Source organism: Erinaceus europaeus, chromosome 11, assembly GCF_950295315.1.
Source record: "Erinaceus europaeus chromosome 11, mEriEur2.1, whole genome shotgun sequence".
Lineage (NCBI taxonomy): Eukaryota > Metazoa > Chordata > Mammalia > Eulipotyphla > Erinaceidae > Erinaceus > Erinaceus europaeus.
In genome coordinates, this window is record NC_080172.1 from 82,646,001 (window position 1) to 82,662,858 (window position 16,858).

The 16,858-nt window shown below is 39.3% G+C and overlaps 1 protein-coding gene across 3 annotated transcripts in view; it reads left to right on the forward strand.

Annotated features, from left to right (window-relative positions):
* Positions 1 to 16,858, forward strand: part of SLC35A3 (solute carrier family 35 member A3) — a 42,134-nt gene that overhangs the window by 15,197 nt on the left and 10,079 nt on the right. For 2 of the 3 annotated variants that reach the window (XM_007528584.3, XM_060202139.1), the window contains exons 3-7: positions 910 to 1,064; positions 1,140 to 1,262; positions 5,235 to 5,406; positions 8,411 to 8,529; positions 9,817 to 9,950. In XM_007528584.3, coding sequence (XP_007528646.2) covers positions 910 to 1,064; positions 1,140 to 1,262; positions 5,235 to 5,406; positions 8,411 to 8,529; positions 9,817 to 9,950 — 703 coding nt within the window. The remainder of the gene's footprint in view (positions 1 to 909; positions 1,065 to 1,139; positions 1,263 to 5,234; positions 5,407 to 8,410; positions 8,530 to 9,816; positions 9,951 to 16,858) is intronic. The other variant, XR_009552620.1, reaches the window with a different exon arrangement.

Here is a 16,858-nt window from a genome sequence, read left to right on the forward strand (position 1 = left end):
GTCTGTGTATAAATGGAGAGGGAGTGCTCATGTCCTGATGTCGCCACTATACTGTATAGCTTTAGACTTGTACACCTATGATAAATGAGGTAGTATTGGTTGGGTATTTTGCTGTTTGAATTCAAACTTACTCCCTAATTGGATAACCTTACTATTTTTTTCTTAATTGAGGGGATTAATGGTTTACGGTCGACAGTAAAATATAGTAGTTGGTACATGTGTAACATTTCTCAGTTTTCTGCATGACACTCTAATCCCCCATGCAGGTCCTCTTCCACCATCATGGTTGACCTTATTTTTATGAGTGAGATCTTAATAATTATTAATTAGCATGAATGGCTGATGATAAAATAAAATGCACAATTTTCCTGATATTATAGTAAATTAAGACTATTTAGTTGTGGTCCGGGAAGTGGCACAGTGGATAAAGCACCGGACTCTCAAGCCTGAGGTCCTGAGTTCAATCCCCAGCAGCACATGTACTGCGAGTGATGTCTGGCTCTTTCTCTCTCCTCCTATGTTTTTCATTAATAAATAAATAACATCTTAAACAAAAAAAGACTACTTAGTTGACAAATGAATTTTTGGTTATCTTAAATGCATACGTATTTTTTGTATGTATATGGAAATACATTTTTAAGTGCTTATATATATGTAACACAAGTACATATCAAACGGTGATTTGATAGTATTTCCCAATAGTAGAATATAAAGGTTAGCACACTACTTTATACTATTTGACATTTGAAAAAACTAACATCATCAAAGGTATATTTTATACCTAAAAGTGCCTTACCATATAACAATGTCCTTACAAAAGAAAAACAAAACAGGTAAGAAAACCAAGGTCTTCAGAGGTACTTAATGTCTTATTTTGCATAATTCTTTTTTTTCTTCCTTTTCTTTTAGAATGCAGTCTAAGAGCACTGAATCGAATACTACATGACGAAATTCTTAATAAACCTATGGAAACACTTAAACTTGCTATTCCATCAGGGATATATACTCTTCAGAATAATTTATTGTATGTGGCATTATCAAATCTAGATGCAGCTACTTATCAGGTATTTAACATATATTTCTAGCATTTCTTTTAAGAAATAAATAAACATATATAATACTGGCTTTTTTTTTTTCAGGTTACATATCAGCTGAAAATTCTTACAACTGCATTATTCTCTGTATCTATGCTTGGCAAGAAATTAGGTGTGTACCAGTGGCTTTCCCTAGTAATTTTGATGACAGGAGTTGCTTTTGTACAGGTAATTATTCAAGATAATATACCATTCATTTTTATTACAAATTTTAAACGTTCTTATGAATGGAGAATATGGTTCTGTTACTTATTGAAACAAATGCTTATTCTCACAACTGTTACATTTAAAAAAAAAAAAAGATTTTATTTATTTATTAGAAAGGCAGGAGGAGAGAGAAAGAACCAGACATCACTCTGGCACATGTGCTGCCGGGAATCGAACTCGGGACCTCATGCTTGAGAGTCCAAAGCTTTATCACTGCGCTATCTCCCAGACCACACAGCTGTTACATTTTTTAGGACTTCCTTTAATTGTGATATTGTACTGGAACTGGAACTGGAATAAATAAAGAAAAATCAAGTTATTTTATGTAGCAATGAGCATTCTTGTTAGGGGAAACACTGCATGGAAAATACAACTGATTTTTACTAGATATCTGGAACATTTGAGATTATTTATCACTCCTTATGTATATCAGCTTTCCATTAATACCAATTTTTCCTTTTTGGTTTAATTTTATTTCACATCGTTCTTTTAAAAAAACTTTATTCATTTGATAGGACAGAGAGAAATTTAGGGGGAAGTGGAATGGGGGGTGGTGGTAGCACACCTGTTTAAGTGTACACATCACAGTGCGCAAGGACCCGGCTTTGAACACCCTGCCCCACCTGCAGGGGAAAGCTTTGCAAGTGGTGAAGCAGTGCTGCAGGTGTCTATCTCTCTCCCTATCACCCCCTTCCCTCTTGATTTCTGGCTGTCTATCAAATAAAATAAAGATAATATTTTTTTTTAAAGAAAGAGACAGAGAGACACCTGCATCCCTGCTTCACCACTCGTGGAACTCTTCCCCTGCAGGTGGGGACCAGGGGTTTGAACCTTGTGCACCATAACGTGTACTCTTAACCTGGTTTATCACTGCCTGGCCCCTTCACATCTTTCTTTTGACACCTTTTTGGTTTCCTTCCAGAGAGGTCTTCTTTATACTTCCTGTAGTTATCAGGGATCCTGAAAGACTTTTTATTTCTCCTAAATTAGATCCTTCTGTTGGGAGATCACATTCATTTCCCCCTCATTACACCTTCCGTCCTTCCTTCCTTCCTCTCTCCCTCCCTTCCTTTCTTTTCTTTCTTTCTCACCACTCCCATCACCAAAAGGTCTGTGTCCCTATCCCCACCTCCATAGATAACCACTATAGTTCTCCCACAGTCTTAGATACAAATTGATATATATTTTTTTCATATTCGTATGTTCAGTTCTCTATATTCCACATATGAGTGAAATCATTCTTTAGTTGTGCTTTACCTCTTTATTGCTTCACTAAGCATAATCTTATCCAATTACATCTGCTTGTTCCCAAAGGACACAACATCATCTTTTTTATTTCTGAGTAATGTTCCACTGAGGATGTGTCCCATAACTTTTTTTATCTCGTCATCTGTCAAAGGGCATTTTGGTTGTTTCCAAGTTTTTTTTTCCTATTGTGAATAAAGCTGCTACGAACATGGGGGGGCCGGGTGCGTATATCACTTCAGATCAGTGCCATTATAAAATGCCTAGGAGTGGAGTTGCAGAATCACAAGGTATTTCCATTTGTCTTTGTTTAAGCTTTCTCCATGCTGTTCTCCATAATGGCTGCACCAATTGGTACTCCCACCAGAAGTGCAGTAGAGTCCATCTCTCCACATCCTCTCCTACACTTCTCTTGTTTTATTGATGGAGCCCATTCTCACAGGAGTGAGAATCTCAATGTGGCTTTAATTTGCATTTCTCTGAGTGAACTGGAGCATTTCTACATGTGTCTATGTATGGGCCATGTGTATCTCTTCTTTAGAGAATGGCCTATTTATATCTTCTGCCTACTTTTTTATTTGGCTGTTCTTTTTGTTTAGCAGTATGAGTTCTTCATAGATGTTTGCTTGTCTAAACTTAATTTTTAAAATTTATTTGTTATTTATAGAATAGAGACTGAGATAAATCAAGAGGGAAGAGGAGATAGAGGAGAGAGACCTATAGCACTGCTTCACTGTATTTGAAGCTTTCCCTTTGTAAGTGGGGACTGAGGGCTTGACCCCCCCCCCATCCTTGCACATGGTAATGTGTGTGCTCAGCCAGGTGTGCCATCGCCCCACTTATCTGAACTCTTTTTTTCTCTAGCAAACCTGTTCTTGTTTCTGTCCCCTCTCCCCACACCCACGTATTATTTACTCAGTCTTGGGAATTGTTCCAGACTTTTCTTTCTGTCTGTGTATCTAATCACTAATATCTTACAATTCTGCTTTTTTGATTTTTAATGTTTTGTTTTATTTGTCATATTTGATAGGACAGAGAGAAATTGAGAGGGAGGGGGAGATAAGAGAGAGTGAGAGAGACTTCTGCAACATGGAACTGGGGCTAGAACCCAGGTCCTTGTGCCCGGTAACATTTGGCATTCAGCCAGGTGCTCCACTGCCCAGACCCTGCTGATGCTGCTTTTTGATAATGCTTTCTAATAAGTTTTTTTCCTAATAGTTGCTGACTCTCTTTTTCTGCTTCTACTGTTACTTTCCCAGATCTTTTTTTTTCTTATGTGATCTTTTGCTTTCCGATTTTCTTTTTTTAATTTAATGTTTACTTATTATTGGATAGAGACAGAAATTGAGAAGGGAGGAGGGGATAGAGAGTCAAAGAGCCAGAGGAACAACCGCAGCCCCACTTCACCACATAGGATGCTTTCTACCTGCAGGTGGGGACCAAGGGCTTGAACCCAGGTCTTTGCACATTGTAATGCGTGTGCTTACCAGGTGCGCCACTGCCTAGCCCCCTCTGATTTTCTTTTTCTTTATCCTGACCTACTCCCCTAAATTCATCCTTCATTTAGTCACCACTTTGGTATATCTAGTCCAATCACATCATTTAAATAAAATGCAAGTTTTATTTATTCACCACTGTGGTCTATCTAGAAACTAATCCAATCACGTCATTTAAATAAAATGAAATTTCTTATTTTTATTTATAAAGAGTAAAAAAAATAGAGGGAGCTGGGCCTACGGTAGGTAGCACAGCGGGTTAAGCTCATATGGTGCAAAGCGCAAGGGCCAGCATAAGGATCGAGCCCTCAGATCCCTACCTGCAGGGGGTTTGCTTCGCAAGTGGTGAAGCAGGTCTGCAAGTGTCTGTCTTTCTCTCCCCCTCTCTGTCTTCCCCTCCTCTCTCCATTTCTCTCTGTTGTGTCCAACAACAACAACAATAGCTATGAAAACAATAGCAACTACAAGAAGTGCAACAACAAGGGCAACAAAATGGGGAAACTGCCTCCAGGAGCAGTGGATTCGTAGTGCAGTCATGGAGCCCCAGTGATAACCCTGGAGGGAAAAAAGGTGGGGGGGGGGACAGAAAGAAGGAGATATACATATAGCACTGCTCTATGGCTCATGAAGCCTCCACCCTGAAGGTAAGGGTGGGAACTTGAACCCAGGTCTGGCCCAGGTCTGGCATGGTAACTTGTGCCCTATACTAAAGGGCACCGCCATCTGGTCCCTTCTCTGCCTTTTTTTTTTTTAGAGTACTTTTTGACAGGTTAAGCGCACGTGGCACCAAGCACAAGGACCAGCATAAGGATCCGAGTTGGAGCCCCCGGCTCCCCACCTGCAGAGGTGGGTGGGGGTCACTTCACAGGCAGTGAAGCAGGTCTGCAGGTGTCTATCTTTCTCTCTCCCTGTCTTCCCCTCCTCTCTCCATTTCTCTCTGTCCTATCCAACAACGACAACAGCAATAACAACAATAACTACAACAATAAATTAAAAAGGGCAACAAAAAGAGAAAAGAAATAAATACTAAAAAAAAAGAAAAAGTACTTTTTGAAATTAAAATCTCTTATCTGAAATCCCCAAGAATGATATTAGTTATATTTTTAACTTATGGTCTGAGAGTTGGCTCTAAATATGCACTTTGGAAATATTATAGGCATTAGACTGCAGTTTTGTTTTTCTTTTTGTTCAGTGGCCCTCAGATACTCAAGAGCCTGATTCTAAGGAACTTTCAGCTGGCTCTCAGTTTGTAGGCCTCATGGCGGTTCTCACAGCATGTTTTTCAAGTGGATTTGCTGGAGTTTACTTTGAGAAAATCTTAAAAGAAACAAAACAGTCAGTGTGGATAAGAAATATTCAACTTGGTAAGTTTTAAATGTTTCCTCATATTATTTTTAAAGTTGTTACATTGTTATAAAACATTTCTATTGGTTTGTAAAATAGATAAAAGACTAGTGGTCAGGAGGTGGCGTAGTGTATAAAGCATTGGACTCTCAAGCATGAGTTCCTGAGTTCAGTCCCCAGCAGCACATGTACCAGAGTGATATCAGAATGATGCCTGGTTCTCTCTCTCTCTCTCTCTCTCTCTCTCTCTCTCTCTCTTTCTCCCCCCATCTTTGTCATTAATAAAACAAATAAAATCTTTAAAATAAATAAGATTCAGTGAGAAATTCATAAAATCTGCTGTCAATCCAAATACTGGACTTACTTTTTGCCTTTTAAAACTTTCATTTTAAGGGAGTCAGGCTGTAGCGCAGCGGGTTAAGCGCAGGTGGTGCAAAGCACAAGGACCGGCATAAAGATCCCGTTTCAAACCCCGGCTCCCCACCTGCAGGGGAGTAGCTTCACAGGCGGTGAAGTTGGTCTGCAGGTGTCTATCTTTCTCTCCTCCTCTCTGTCTTCCCCTCCTCTCTCCATTTCTCTCTGTCCTAGCCAACAATGACGACAACAACAATAATAACTACAACAATAAAACAACAAGGGCAACAAAAGGGAATAAATAAATAAAATAAATATTTTTAAAAAACTTACATTTTAAGTGAATGTCTTTCATTCAGTAAAAAGGAACATTAAGTGTATGACATAAAGGTATATGTAGGCTGTTTCTGTCTTCACCATTTCAAGTTTTTTTAAAAAATTTTTTTATTTTCCCTTTTATTGTCCTTGTTTTATTGCTGTAGTTATTATTGTTGCTGTTGTTGATGTCGTTGTTGTTGGATAGGACAGAGAGAAATGGAGAGAGGAGGGGAAGACAGAGAGGGGGAGAGAAAGACAGACACCTGCAGACCTGCTTCACCGCCTGTGAAGCGACTCCCCTGCAGGTGGGGAACTGGGGCTCCAACCTGGATCCTTAAGTCGGTCCTTGAGCTTTTCGCCACGTGCGCTTAACCCACTGCGCTGCCACCCGACTCCCTCCATTTAAAATTTTAACTATCTTTGGTTATTTTTTTCCTGGAAAAAATAACTTACTTATTTTCTCCCTGGAAAAGAATATTAAGATATTTAACAAATTTCAATTACATGATGTAGTGGTATCAACTATATTTGTATATCAAATCACCAGGATGTATATTTTAAATATCTTACAACACTTGTGTCAGTCATACCTCAACAAAGCAAAACAGAAGAATATAATTAAATGAAGTTTGAAATGAACAGCTTAAAAATATTAAATCATCTTTTTTACTTAAACATTATGATTATACTATAGCAATTCTTTCAACCAATATAAATAGCTATTTTATTTTATTTTATTTTACTTTATAGAGCTTGGACCTTACACATGATGTAATTTTCAGTGCTCCAGGCCACTTTTTCATTCAGATAGATGCCACATCATGGGAGCTTCCTATGTGTCACAACCCCTCTATGTGGTACCAAGGTTCAGGCATGAGTTGTGTATATGGCAAGGTATGAGCTACTCTCTAGTCCACTATAGTTTAAAAGAAAAAAGTCATATATTGAGAGATTGCTTTGAACAAAACAAACTATTCATATAGAATATTACTACATTTAATTCAACACACAGATTCCAGCATTTAGTTTTTCTCGCATTCATTTCTTTTAGAAAATGCTACATGTGGAAGCATCTCAACTTAGCACTTTCTGTTTTAAACCTTTGCACTTATGATTTTGAGGCTCATCTTTGAAACCACTGTGTGTGTTTTGTTTTTTTATCACATCAACTTAACAGGTACAGTTTTTCTCCTTACTATTTGAGCAACTCCTGTCATCAAAATTACTAGGGAAAGCCACTGGTACACACCTAATTTCTTGCCAAGCATAGATAACAGAGAATAATGCAGTTGTAAGAATTTTCAGTTGATATCTTTATGTATTGGATAGAGACATAAATTGAGAGATAGAAGATAGAGATAGAAGGGGAGACAGACAGAGAAACACCTGCAGCCCTGCTTCACCACTCACAAAGCTTTCCCCTGCAGATGGGGATTGGGGCCTTGAACTTGGTCCTTGCACATTGTAGCATGTATGCCCAACCAGGTACACCATCACCCAGCCCCTCTCTTTCCCTCTCTACTCAGTTTCTCTGTCTCAACCCCCCCCCAAAGGCCCCAAAAGTGCATTAAAAAAAAGAAAAATGTGCCACATACTTGAAACTTTATGTCTTCATATAAATATATATAGATACAGCAACAGAAGATACAGGTGCAATAAAAGATGCTAAATGTAAGCATGTCATGAATATTGGAATGGGACAGTCATATAGTTTATATTCTATATTCTTAACACCAACAGGTTGATAAGCTCCTTTCTTTTTTAATTTTTATTATTATTTTTTAATTTTTTATTTAAGAAAGGATTAATGAACAAAAACATAAGGTAGGAGGGGTACAACTCCACACAATTCCCACCACCCAATCTCCATAACCCACCCCCTCCCATGATAGCTTTCCCATTCTCTAGCCCTCTGGGAGCATGGACCCAGGGTCGTTGAGGGTTGCAGAAGGTAGAAGGTCTGGCTTCTGTAATTGCTTCCCCGCTGAACATGGGCGTTGACTGGTCGGTCCATACTCCCAGTCTGCCTCTCTCTTTCCCTAGTAAGATGTGTCTCTGGGGAAGCTGAGCTCCAGGACACATTGGTGGGGTCTTCAATCCAGGGAAGCCTGGCCAGCATCCTGGCGGCATCTGGAACCTGGTGATTGAAAAGAGAGTTAACATATGTTAGTGTCTTTGTCTTATGTCAAAATATGATACTAAGTATGCTTTTATTGATTATATAAATATCCAATTAAAAGTTTAAAGATATTCAATTTGTATCAAAAAGGGAAAACTATAAATCTGCCAATGGAAAAAAAAAATCTCTCCAGACAAACTAAACAGCATATTTTATAAATTACAATTTTTCAGGTTTCTTTGGTAGTATATTTGGATTGATGGGTGTATACATTTATGATGGAGAACTTGTATCAAAGAATGGATTTTTTCAGGGATATAACCGTCTCACCTGGATAGTAGTTGTTCTTCAGGTAAAGCACTTAAAATCTTATATTTAATCCTAGTGCATTTTGTTTTGATGTAACGAATCCAAATAGCTACTGATAGGAAAGGAAAGGCCCTTGTTAGTGCTTTGATTATATTTAGTTTCTTCAAGACCATTCAACTAGAATAGCTCTTAAAGCCATACTGAAAACATGTTTTGAAAAGAGATCATATATGAACTTTGTGGTTATTTAACATAATAAAAATGGAAGTTTAAGAATAAAAGGGTTGAAGTTGAGGACAATATACCTTTTGAATTTTTTTGCCTCCAGGGTTGTTGCTGGGGCTCTGTGCTTACACTTCAAATTCACTGCTCCTGGAAGCTATTTTTTTCCCTTTTGTTGCCCTTGTTGTTTATCGTTGATTTTATTGCTGTCATTGTTGTGGTATAGGACAGAGAGAAGAGAGGACGGGAAGACAGAGAAGGAGAGAGAAAAATAGACACCTGCAGATCTGCTTCACCACTTGTGAAGCGACCCCCCTGCAGGTGGGGAGCCAAGGACTTGAACCGGTATTCTTACGCTGGTTCTTGCACTTTGTGCCATGTGCGCTTAACCTGCCGTGCTCTGCCCATCCCATTCCATGTTTTTAAAGCCTTTACCATGGTTTCCATAACCTAATAAAACTTCCAATTTTAAAGACTCTAAATATATATCAAGCTAAGCTTGCTCATTCTTTCTCTTCCTTCCTTCCTTCCTTCCTCCCCTTTCTTTCTTTGTCTTTCTTCACTTCTTTCTCTTCCTTCCTTCTTTCCTTCCTTCCTTCCTTCCTTCCTTCCTTCCTTCCTTCCTTCCTTCCTTTCTTTCTTTCTTTCTTTCTTTCTTTCCCTCCTGGGTTATTTCTGGGACTTGGTGCCTGCACTATGAATCCACTGCTCCTGGAGGCCATTTTCCTAATTTTTGTTGCCCTTGTTGTTGTTATTGGATAGGACAGAGAGAAATCGTGAGATCAAATTTTATCCATTAAAACCACTGCATGTGGTGCTAGTATTAGGTTCTCAGAAGTCATAGTAAATTTTTGCGTAGAAAATCATAGAATAATATGTCGTAACTTTTCCAATAGCCCAATAGTTACTTTATCAGATACCCTTTGAAAGAAGATGATGTTTTAAAACCTTCAAGTGTCTTGGTTCTAAGAGACATTTCATAGAAAGCACTATAATAGGATTAAATTTATAGGGCAAAACCTAAAGCTTTAATGAGTAATGAAATTGGTTTAAAAATCAGTTATATATATATCTATATATATTAATAATCTTTTTTAAACTTCTACAGGCACTTGGAGGTCTTGTAATAGCTGCTGTTATTAAATACGCAGATAATATATTAAAAGGATTTGCCACCTCTTTGTCCATAATATTATCAACATTGATATCTTATTTTTGGCTACAAGATTTTGTACCGACAAGGTAATGTTATGTTTTTCTTTTAAAATTTCTATAAGGACATAGAAAAGTATGAATTCTTTATAATATTACATTTGAAATTTCTATTACAGTGTTCAATCATAGAAATATGTTAAAAGATAGTCTGAAAGAATCTTCTATTGTAATGTCTTTATAAACAAATTTGATTGACCAGAACTTTCTCGATAGATCTGAATGAGTTTTTACCCAAAGTAAAGATTCATATTAGGGAGTCGAGCTATAGCACAGCGGGTTAAGTGCATGTTGTGCAAAGCACAAGGACCAGCGTAAAGATCCTGGTTTGAGTCCCCGGCTCCCCACCTGCAGGGGGGTTGCTTCACAGGCTGTAAAGCAGGTCTGCAGGTGTCTATCTTTCTCTTTCCCTCTCTGTCTCCCCCTCCTCTATTTCTCTCTGTCCTAACAAAGACGACAACAATAACTACAACAATAAAAAAACAAGGGCAACAAAAGGGAAAACAAATAAATTTTTAAAATAAGATTCATATTTAAAAAGTGTTGAAAGATAGCTATCTACCAGATGTGCCTTGCCATGGGCGCAGCTCAGTTTCTAGCCCCAATACTATGGAAGTACCACTGCACCAGAGGATGTGGGGTGTCTCTTTCTGTCACTCTAAGTGAAAAAGTAGCCCAGAAATAGTGAAATCAGGCATGCTCAGGATCCTAGCGTCACAAAAAATAGTACATTATCAAGTAAGTCATATTATTTTTTAAGTATTTTATTTATTTATTAACATGAGAGAGAGAGGAGAAGGAGGGGTGGAGGTAGATAGCATAATGGTTATGCGAAGACACTCTCATGCCTGAGGCTCCAAAGTCCCAGGCTCAATTCTCTGCACCACCATAAGCCAGAACTGAGCAGTGCTCTGGTAAAAAAAAGTAAATAAGTAAATAAATAAAAATAAATTTAAAAAAAAAGGAGGGAGTAAGGCGGTAGTGCAGGTGGTGCAAAGCGCAAGGACCAGCATAAGGATCCCAGTTTGAGCCCCCGGCTCTCTACCTGCAGAGGAGTCACTTCACAGGCGGTGAAGCATATCTGCAGGTGTCTTTCTCTCCCCCCCCCTTTGTCTTCCCCTGCTCTCTCCATTTCTCTCTGTCCTATCCAACAACAACAATAGCAATAACTACAATAATAAAAAAAAACAAGGGCAACAAAAAGAAATAAATAAATATTTTTAAAAAGAAGAGAAAAGAGGGAGAGGAGGAGAGAAGTATCACTCTGGCTTATGCAATGCCAGAGACCAAACTCAGGACCTTATACTTATTTTTTTTAATTTTTATTTATAAAATGGAAATATTGACAAGATCAGAGAATAAGAGGAGTACAATTCCCACCACCAGAACTCCGTATCCCATCTCCTCCCTTGAAAGCTTTCCTAATCTTTATCCCTCTGGGAGCATGGACCCAGGATCATTATGGGTTGCAGAAGGTGGAAGGTCTGGCTTCTGTAATTGCCTCCCTGCTGAACATGGGCGTTGGCAGGTTAATCCATACTCCCAGGCTGTCTCTTACTTTTAAGTCCAAGTCTCTAGCCACTGTAATAACATTTTAAATTTAGAATTTTTGTAACTGAAGTTGAGAAGGTGGTGTACACACACACACACACACACACACACACACACACACACAGACACACACACACACACACACACACAGACACACACACACACACACACAGACACACACACACACACACACCTACATTATTAGGTGCCACCAAATAGAATACTTTGGAAAGGAACTTCCAAAAGAATGAGAATGTGACTAGATAGGAAATGTCTGATTTAGTGCCATGGGTGAAGAGTCAAGAATGAATATCCAGTATAGGGCTCTGTGCTTGCACTATGAATCCACTGCTCCTGGAGGCTATTTTTCCCCCCCATTTGTTGCCCTTGTTGTAATAAATCTTTTTAAATAAATCTAGATTTTGAAGTTTTCCAAGAATCTGACCTTGGACTGCTTCTCTCCTCTCTTTCATCTTTTTTTCCTCTCTCCTCTCCTCTCCTCTCCTCTCCTCTCCTCTCCTCTCCTCTCCTCTCCTCTCCTCTCCTCTCCTCTCCTCTCCTCTCCTCTCCTCTCCTCTCCTCTCCTCTCCTCTCCTCTCCTCTCCTCTCCTCTCCTCTCCTCTCCTCTCCTCTCCATTTCTTTCCTTTCTGTCCCATCCTGTCTCCTCCCCTCCCCTCCCCCCCCTCCTTTCTCTCTTTCTTTTCTTTTTTCTTTTTTTGGCTAAGTTATGACCTTATCACTCCAAGATGCTTTTTCATTCAGGGAGAAAAGAAAGGGAGAGAGCCACCACAACATTTTTTACCAGCTTCTGCTGGTGCCTTGATTGTTCTTCTGTGGTGCAAGGAGCGGCACCCGGAGCTTCACTGTACAGCCCAGATAGAGGCTGCCTACCAGCCTTCCTCTTGGTCATTTTTTTTTTTTTAAGCTATAGTGATTTTCTTTGTATGGTATTTGACCTGCCCTTTAGTCTTTTATTTGTATACTCACTATCTACATAGGATCTAGTCTACATCTTCACTTCATATTTCAGCTTGGCTCCTTAGCTTGGGTTTTGTTTTTAACTCAAAAGGCACTTTATGGAAATATGTCTATCAGCAACAGCAACAAAAAAGCACATTCTCCTTTACTCCAACATTTCTCCTTCAGAGAATTTATCACCATCTACTAAGTAAGCAAAACTGGCACATAATTGGCACATAATATGTTTGCTGAGCATTCAGAAAGTTAACATTTTAATGCAGTTTGGGAAATTCATTTATATTACTGAATTAGTAAGAAAGCATTACAGATAGAATTTTGTAGTAGAGATTTGGGGGCCAGACCAGTGGTGCACCTGGTTAAGTGCACACACTACAGTGCACAAGGACCCAGCTCAAACCCTTGGTCTCCACCTGCAGGGGAAAAGTTTCATGAGTGGTGAAGCAGTGCTACAGGTGTCCTTCTCTTGCTCCCTCTCTCCCCTCCCCCTCAGTTTTTGTCTCTATCCAATAATAAAATAAATAAAAATATATTTTAAAATAAATATGTAAATTTTCTTTACATTTCTATATGATTTTATTCTTTTCTAGCAATTTGAAAAATAAGTCTGGGGCCTTATATGTTCTGAGACATTAATTTAAAAGTATATTTCCGTTTTCAGCTTGGTATGGGGTGAATTATTTAACATTAATATTTTTATATTTTCCCTTTTGTTGCCCTTGTTTTTTTATTGTTGTTGTAGTTATTATTATTGTTGCTATTGATGTTGTCGTTGTTAGATAGGACAGAGAAAAATGGAGAGAGGAGGGGAAGACAGAGAGGAGGAGAGAAAGATAGACACCTGCAGACCTGCTTCACCTGTGAAGCGACTCCCCGGCAGGTGGGGAGCTGGGGCTTGAACCGGGATCCTTCCACCAGTCCTTGGCGCTTTGCGCCATGTGTGCTTAACCTGCTGTGCTACTGCCCGACTCCCATAACATTAATATTTTAATGATGCCTGACTTCATAGTCATTAAATCAGAGAAACTGTGCTTAATGCTATTTGAGAATGTTTGGAATTTAAAGATTTTTTATGGTACTCATATTTTTATAAGTTTGTTTGTTTGTTTTGGAGGTAACTTTAGTTTAAAAGAATTTAACTTCCCACCTCTTTAAAATGTTTTCCTATAATACCAAAGTATTAATATCCCTCCATCAAAGTCTGTTGGACCCCCTCCACTCTTGCAGCCTATCCTACATCCCAGTCCTCTTTCGTAGCCTGACTTCTGCAGTCTGAATCCAAGTTTGCTTTCATTTGACTTTGTTTGTCCTCGTTTTATTTACCCTCAATGAGTAAGATCATCCAGTCTATCCTTTTTTTATGAGTCCTTTTAGTATTTCTTATAGGACTCATTTAGTGGTAGTGAATTCCAACTGTTGTTAGGGAAGGGAAGCTCTACATCATTTCTTCAAACTTGTGTCAGTCTTTTCTATTCAGAACTTTGAATATATCCTGCCAGTCCTTTCTAGCCTTTTTTTTTTTTTTTTTAATTTTTAAACTTTTTGTTATTGAATAGAGACAGAGAGAAATTGAGAGAGAAGTGGGAGATAAGAGGAAGAGCAACAGAGAGACACCTGCAGACCTGTTTCACCGCCTGTGAAGCGACTCCCCTGCAGGTGGAGAGCTGGGAGCTTGAACCCGGATCCTAACCAGCCAAGTGCACTTAACCTGCTGCCTACCGCCAGACTCCACCCCCCCTTTTTTTTTAAACTTCAGTATCACTTTATTGATAAATGTTTCTTTTTAGCCTTTAGAGTTTCTGTTAAGAAATCAGCGAATAATCTTAAGGGGTTTCCTTGTGGGTGAATATTTTTTCTTTCTGCTTTTAAGATTCTCTCTTGAACTGAAGTTTGGGTTTATTTGAAACTTTTTTTTTTTTTTTTTAACCAGAGTACTGCTCAGTTCTGGCTTATGGTGGTAAAGGGGACTGAACCTGGGGCTTCAGAGTCTCAGGCATGAGAGTCTCTTTGCATAACCATTATGCTATCTACTCCCACCCCTGAAACTTTTTTTTTAATTTAAAAATATTATGAGGGATTGCAGAGGTAGCATAATGGTTCTGCAACTGGACTTTCATGCCTAGGCACCAAAGATCTCAGGTTCAATCCTTAGCCACCACCATAAGCCAGAACTGAGCAATGCTTTGGTGTCTCTCTCTCTCTCTGTGTGTATGTGTGTGTATGTGTCTTTAAAATGAAAATATTTCTTAAAAAGCTTAAAAAATATTAGTAATAATGGCTTGCAAAAGTTCTGGGCCCGCTCCCCTCATTGATTTATTTGAAACTCTGAGCACTCTCTGGTTCTATGGGTCTGCTTTTCGTATTAAATTTGGGGGAATTCTTTGTTAATATTTCTTTAATTAGGAATTCTGTGCTTTTTTCACTTCTTCTGGCACCTCTATGGTGTGAATGTTCTCTTTCATGTGTTCCATGATTTATATATTATCATTGCTGTATTTATTTATTTATTTATTTATTTTTATTTGCTGGTATTTGTTTGCTTGTAATGGCTTGCCTCTTCAACCTTTGGCTTTTTTCTCCCAACTGGTGGTTCCTTCTAGTGTAGTTTTTAAAAATTTTTTTAATTATCTTTATTTATGGGATAGAGACAGCTGGAAACCCGAAGGAAGGGGAAATAGAGAGACAGAGAGACAGAGAGATATCTACAGCACTGTTTGACCACTCGTGAGGCTTTCCCCCTTCAGGTGGGGACATTGTAACGTGCACTCAACCAGTTGTGCCACCACCTGGCCCTGAGTGTATTTTTTTAGCTTAACTGCCATATTATTTATTTGTTAGGACTTTCATTTTCTTCTTTTCTTCTTCTCCTTCTTTTAACTTACTGGTTAGAGGCAAAAATTGGGAGGGAAGGGGAAGATAGATAGGGATAGAGGAAGAGAGACACCTGCAGCATTATGAAGCTTCCCCCTGTGAGTAGGGGCTGGAGGCTTGCACTTGGGTCCTTGCACATTATATGTAATATGTGCATTTAACCAGGTGAGCCACTGCCCAGCCTCTGTTATTATTTTCTTCACACTTTCTCTGGCTTTGTTGAAGTTTTCTTCGTTGAACTTCTCATTTCCATGGTCCGTAGGACCATAGCTTTGAAGTCTTCTTTACAGAGTTCACATAACTTTTTAAAAATTTGTTTTCTTTCAGTTTTTGCTCCATCAGTATATATGATTATCTGTCTTCCTTTTTTTTTTTCTCTGCCTCCAGGGTTATTGCTGGGCTCAGTGCCTGCACTACGAATCCACTGCTCCTAGAGGCCATTTTTCCCTTTTGTTGCCCTTGTTGTTTATCGTTGCTGTCATTGTTGTTGGGTAGGACAGAGAGAAATGGAGAGGAGGGGAAGACAGAGGGGGAGAGAAAGACACCTGCAGACCTGCTTCACCACCTGTGAAGCGGCTCCCCTGCAGTTGGGGAGCCGGGGACTCGAACTCTGATCCTTAAGCTATCCTTTTGCTTTGCGCCATGTGCGCTTATCCTGCTGCACTACCACCCGGTTCCCCCATTTGAGTGAAAGAACCAGACATCACTCGGGTACATTTATTGCCAGGGATTGAACTCAGGACCTTATTTAATGTTTTATCTACTGTGCCACCTCCTGGACCACTGTCTTCCCATTATTTGTAATTTTCCATGAGAACTGAGCCAAGGATCTGTGTTTGAGTAAACGTGAGCAATGACCAGAATTTCACACTCACAAATTCTTGAGTGAACTGAAGCACTAATTGGAGGAGCCAGCCTGGGTAACAGCTAGGAGTTTGAGGTTGCATCTCTTGGGCAGGCTTGTCACGGAACATGATCTGGCAGGATCTTGCAAGCCTGCCTCCTTCTCAATCTACTCCCAAGGTCAATTACTGTGGCAACTGAATTCCCATATGGTTGAGTCCACCGGGGCTGTAATTGGTGAGTTCCCATGGTCACCAGGAAAACTGCTGCTGCAGCTCCCACCCAGCTTATAGCTTTTAATTTTCCATTGCCCATTGTTGTAATGTTGTAGACGCGAAATTGTAATGGGGTTGAGGTTCTGGTATTTCAGGTCAGCCTGCCTCTGCTTGCCAGATTAAAGTTCTGTGTCTCAGTGCTCTCTTGATAACTAGTTGTTATCTTATGGAGGGGCTTTTATCCTCGGGGGAGGGCTTCTCTCTGTTTCTCTGCCATCTGGATGCTGATCTTTTTTCCCTTACTGGAGAAGCTTGAGTTTCAGGTCTGTTTCTATGTAGGTATCTCCCTGTGTTGATGTGGCTTTTCTGTTATTATCAGTGAAAAGCACAGATTCTCCTAATTAGCTATCTTGGCTCTACTTCTTAGAGTACTCAAAAGACATACTTAAAAAAAATAGGGCAAGGGGACCAGGCGGTGG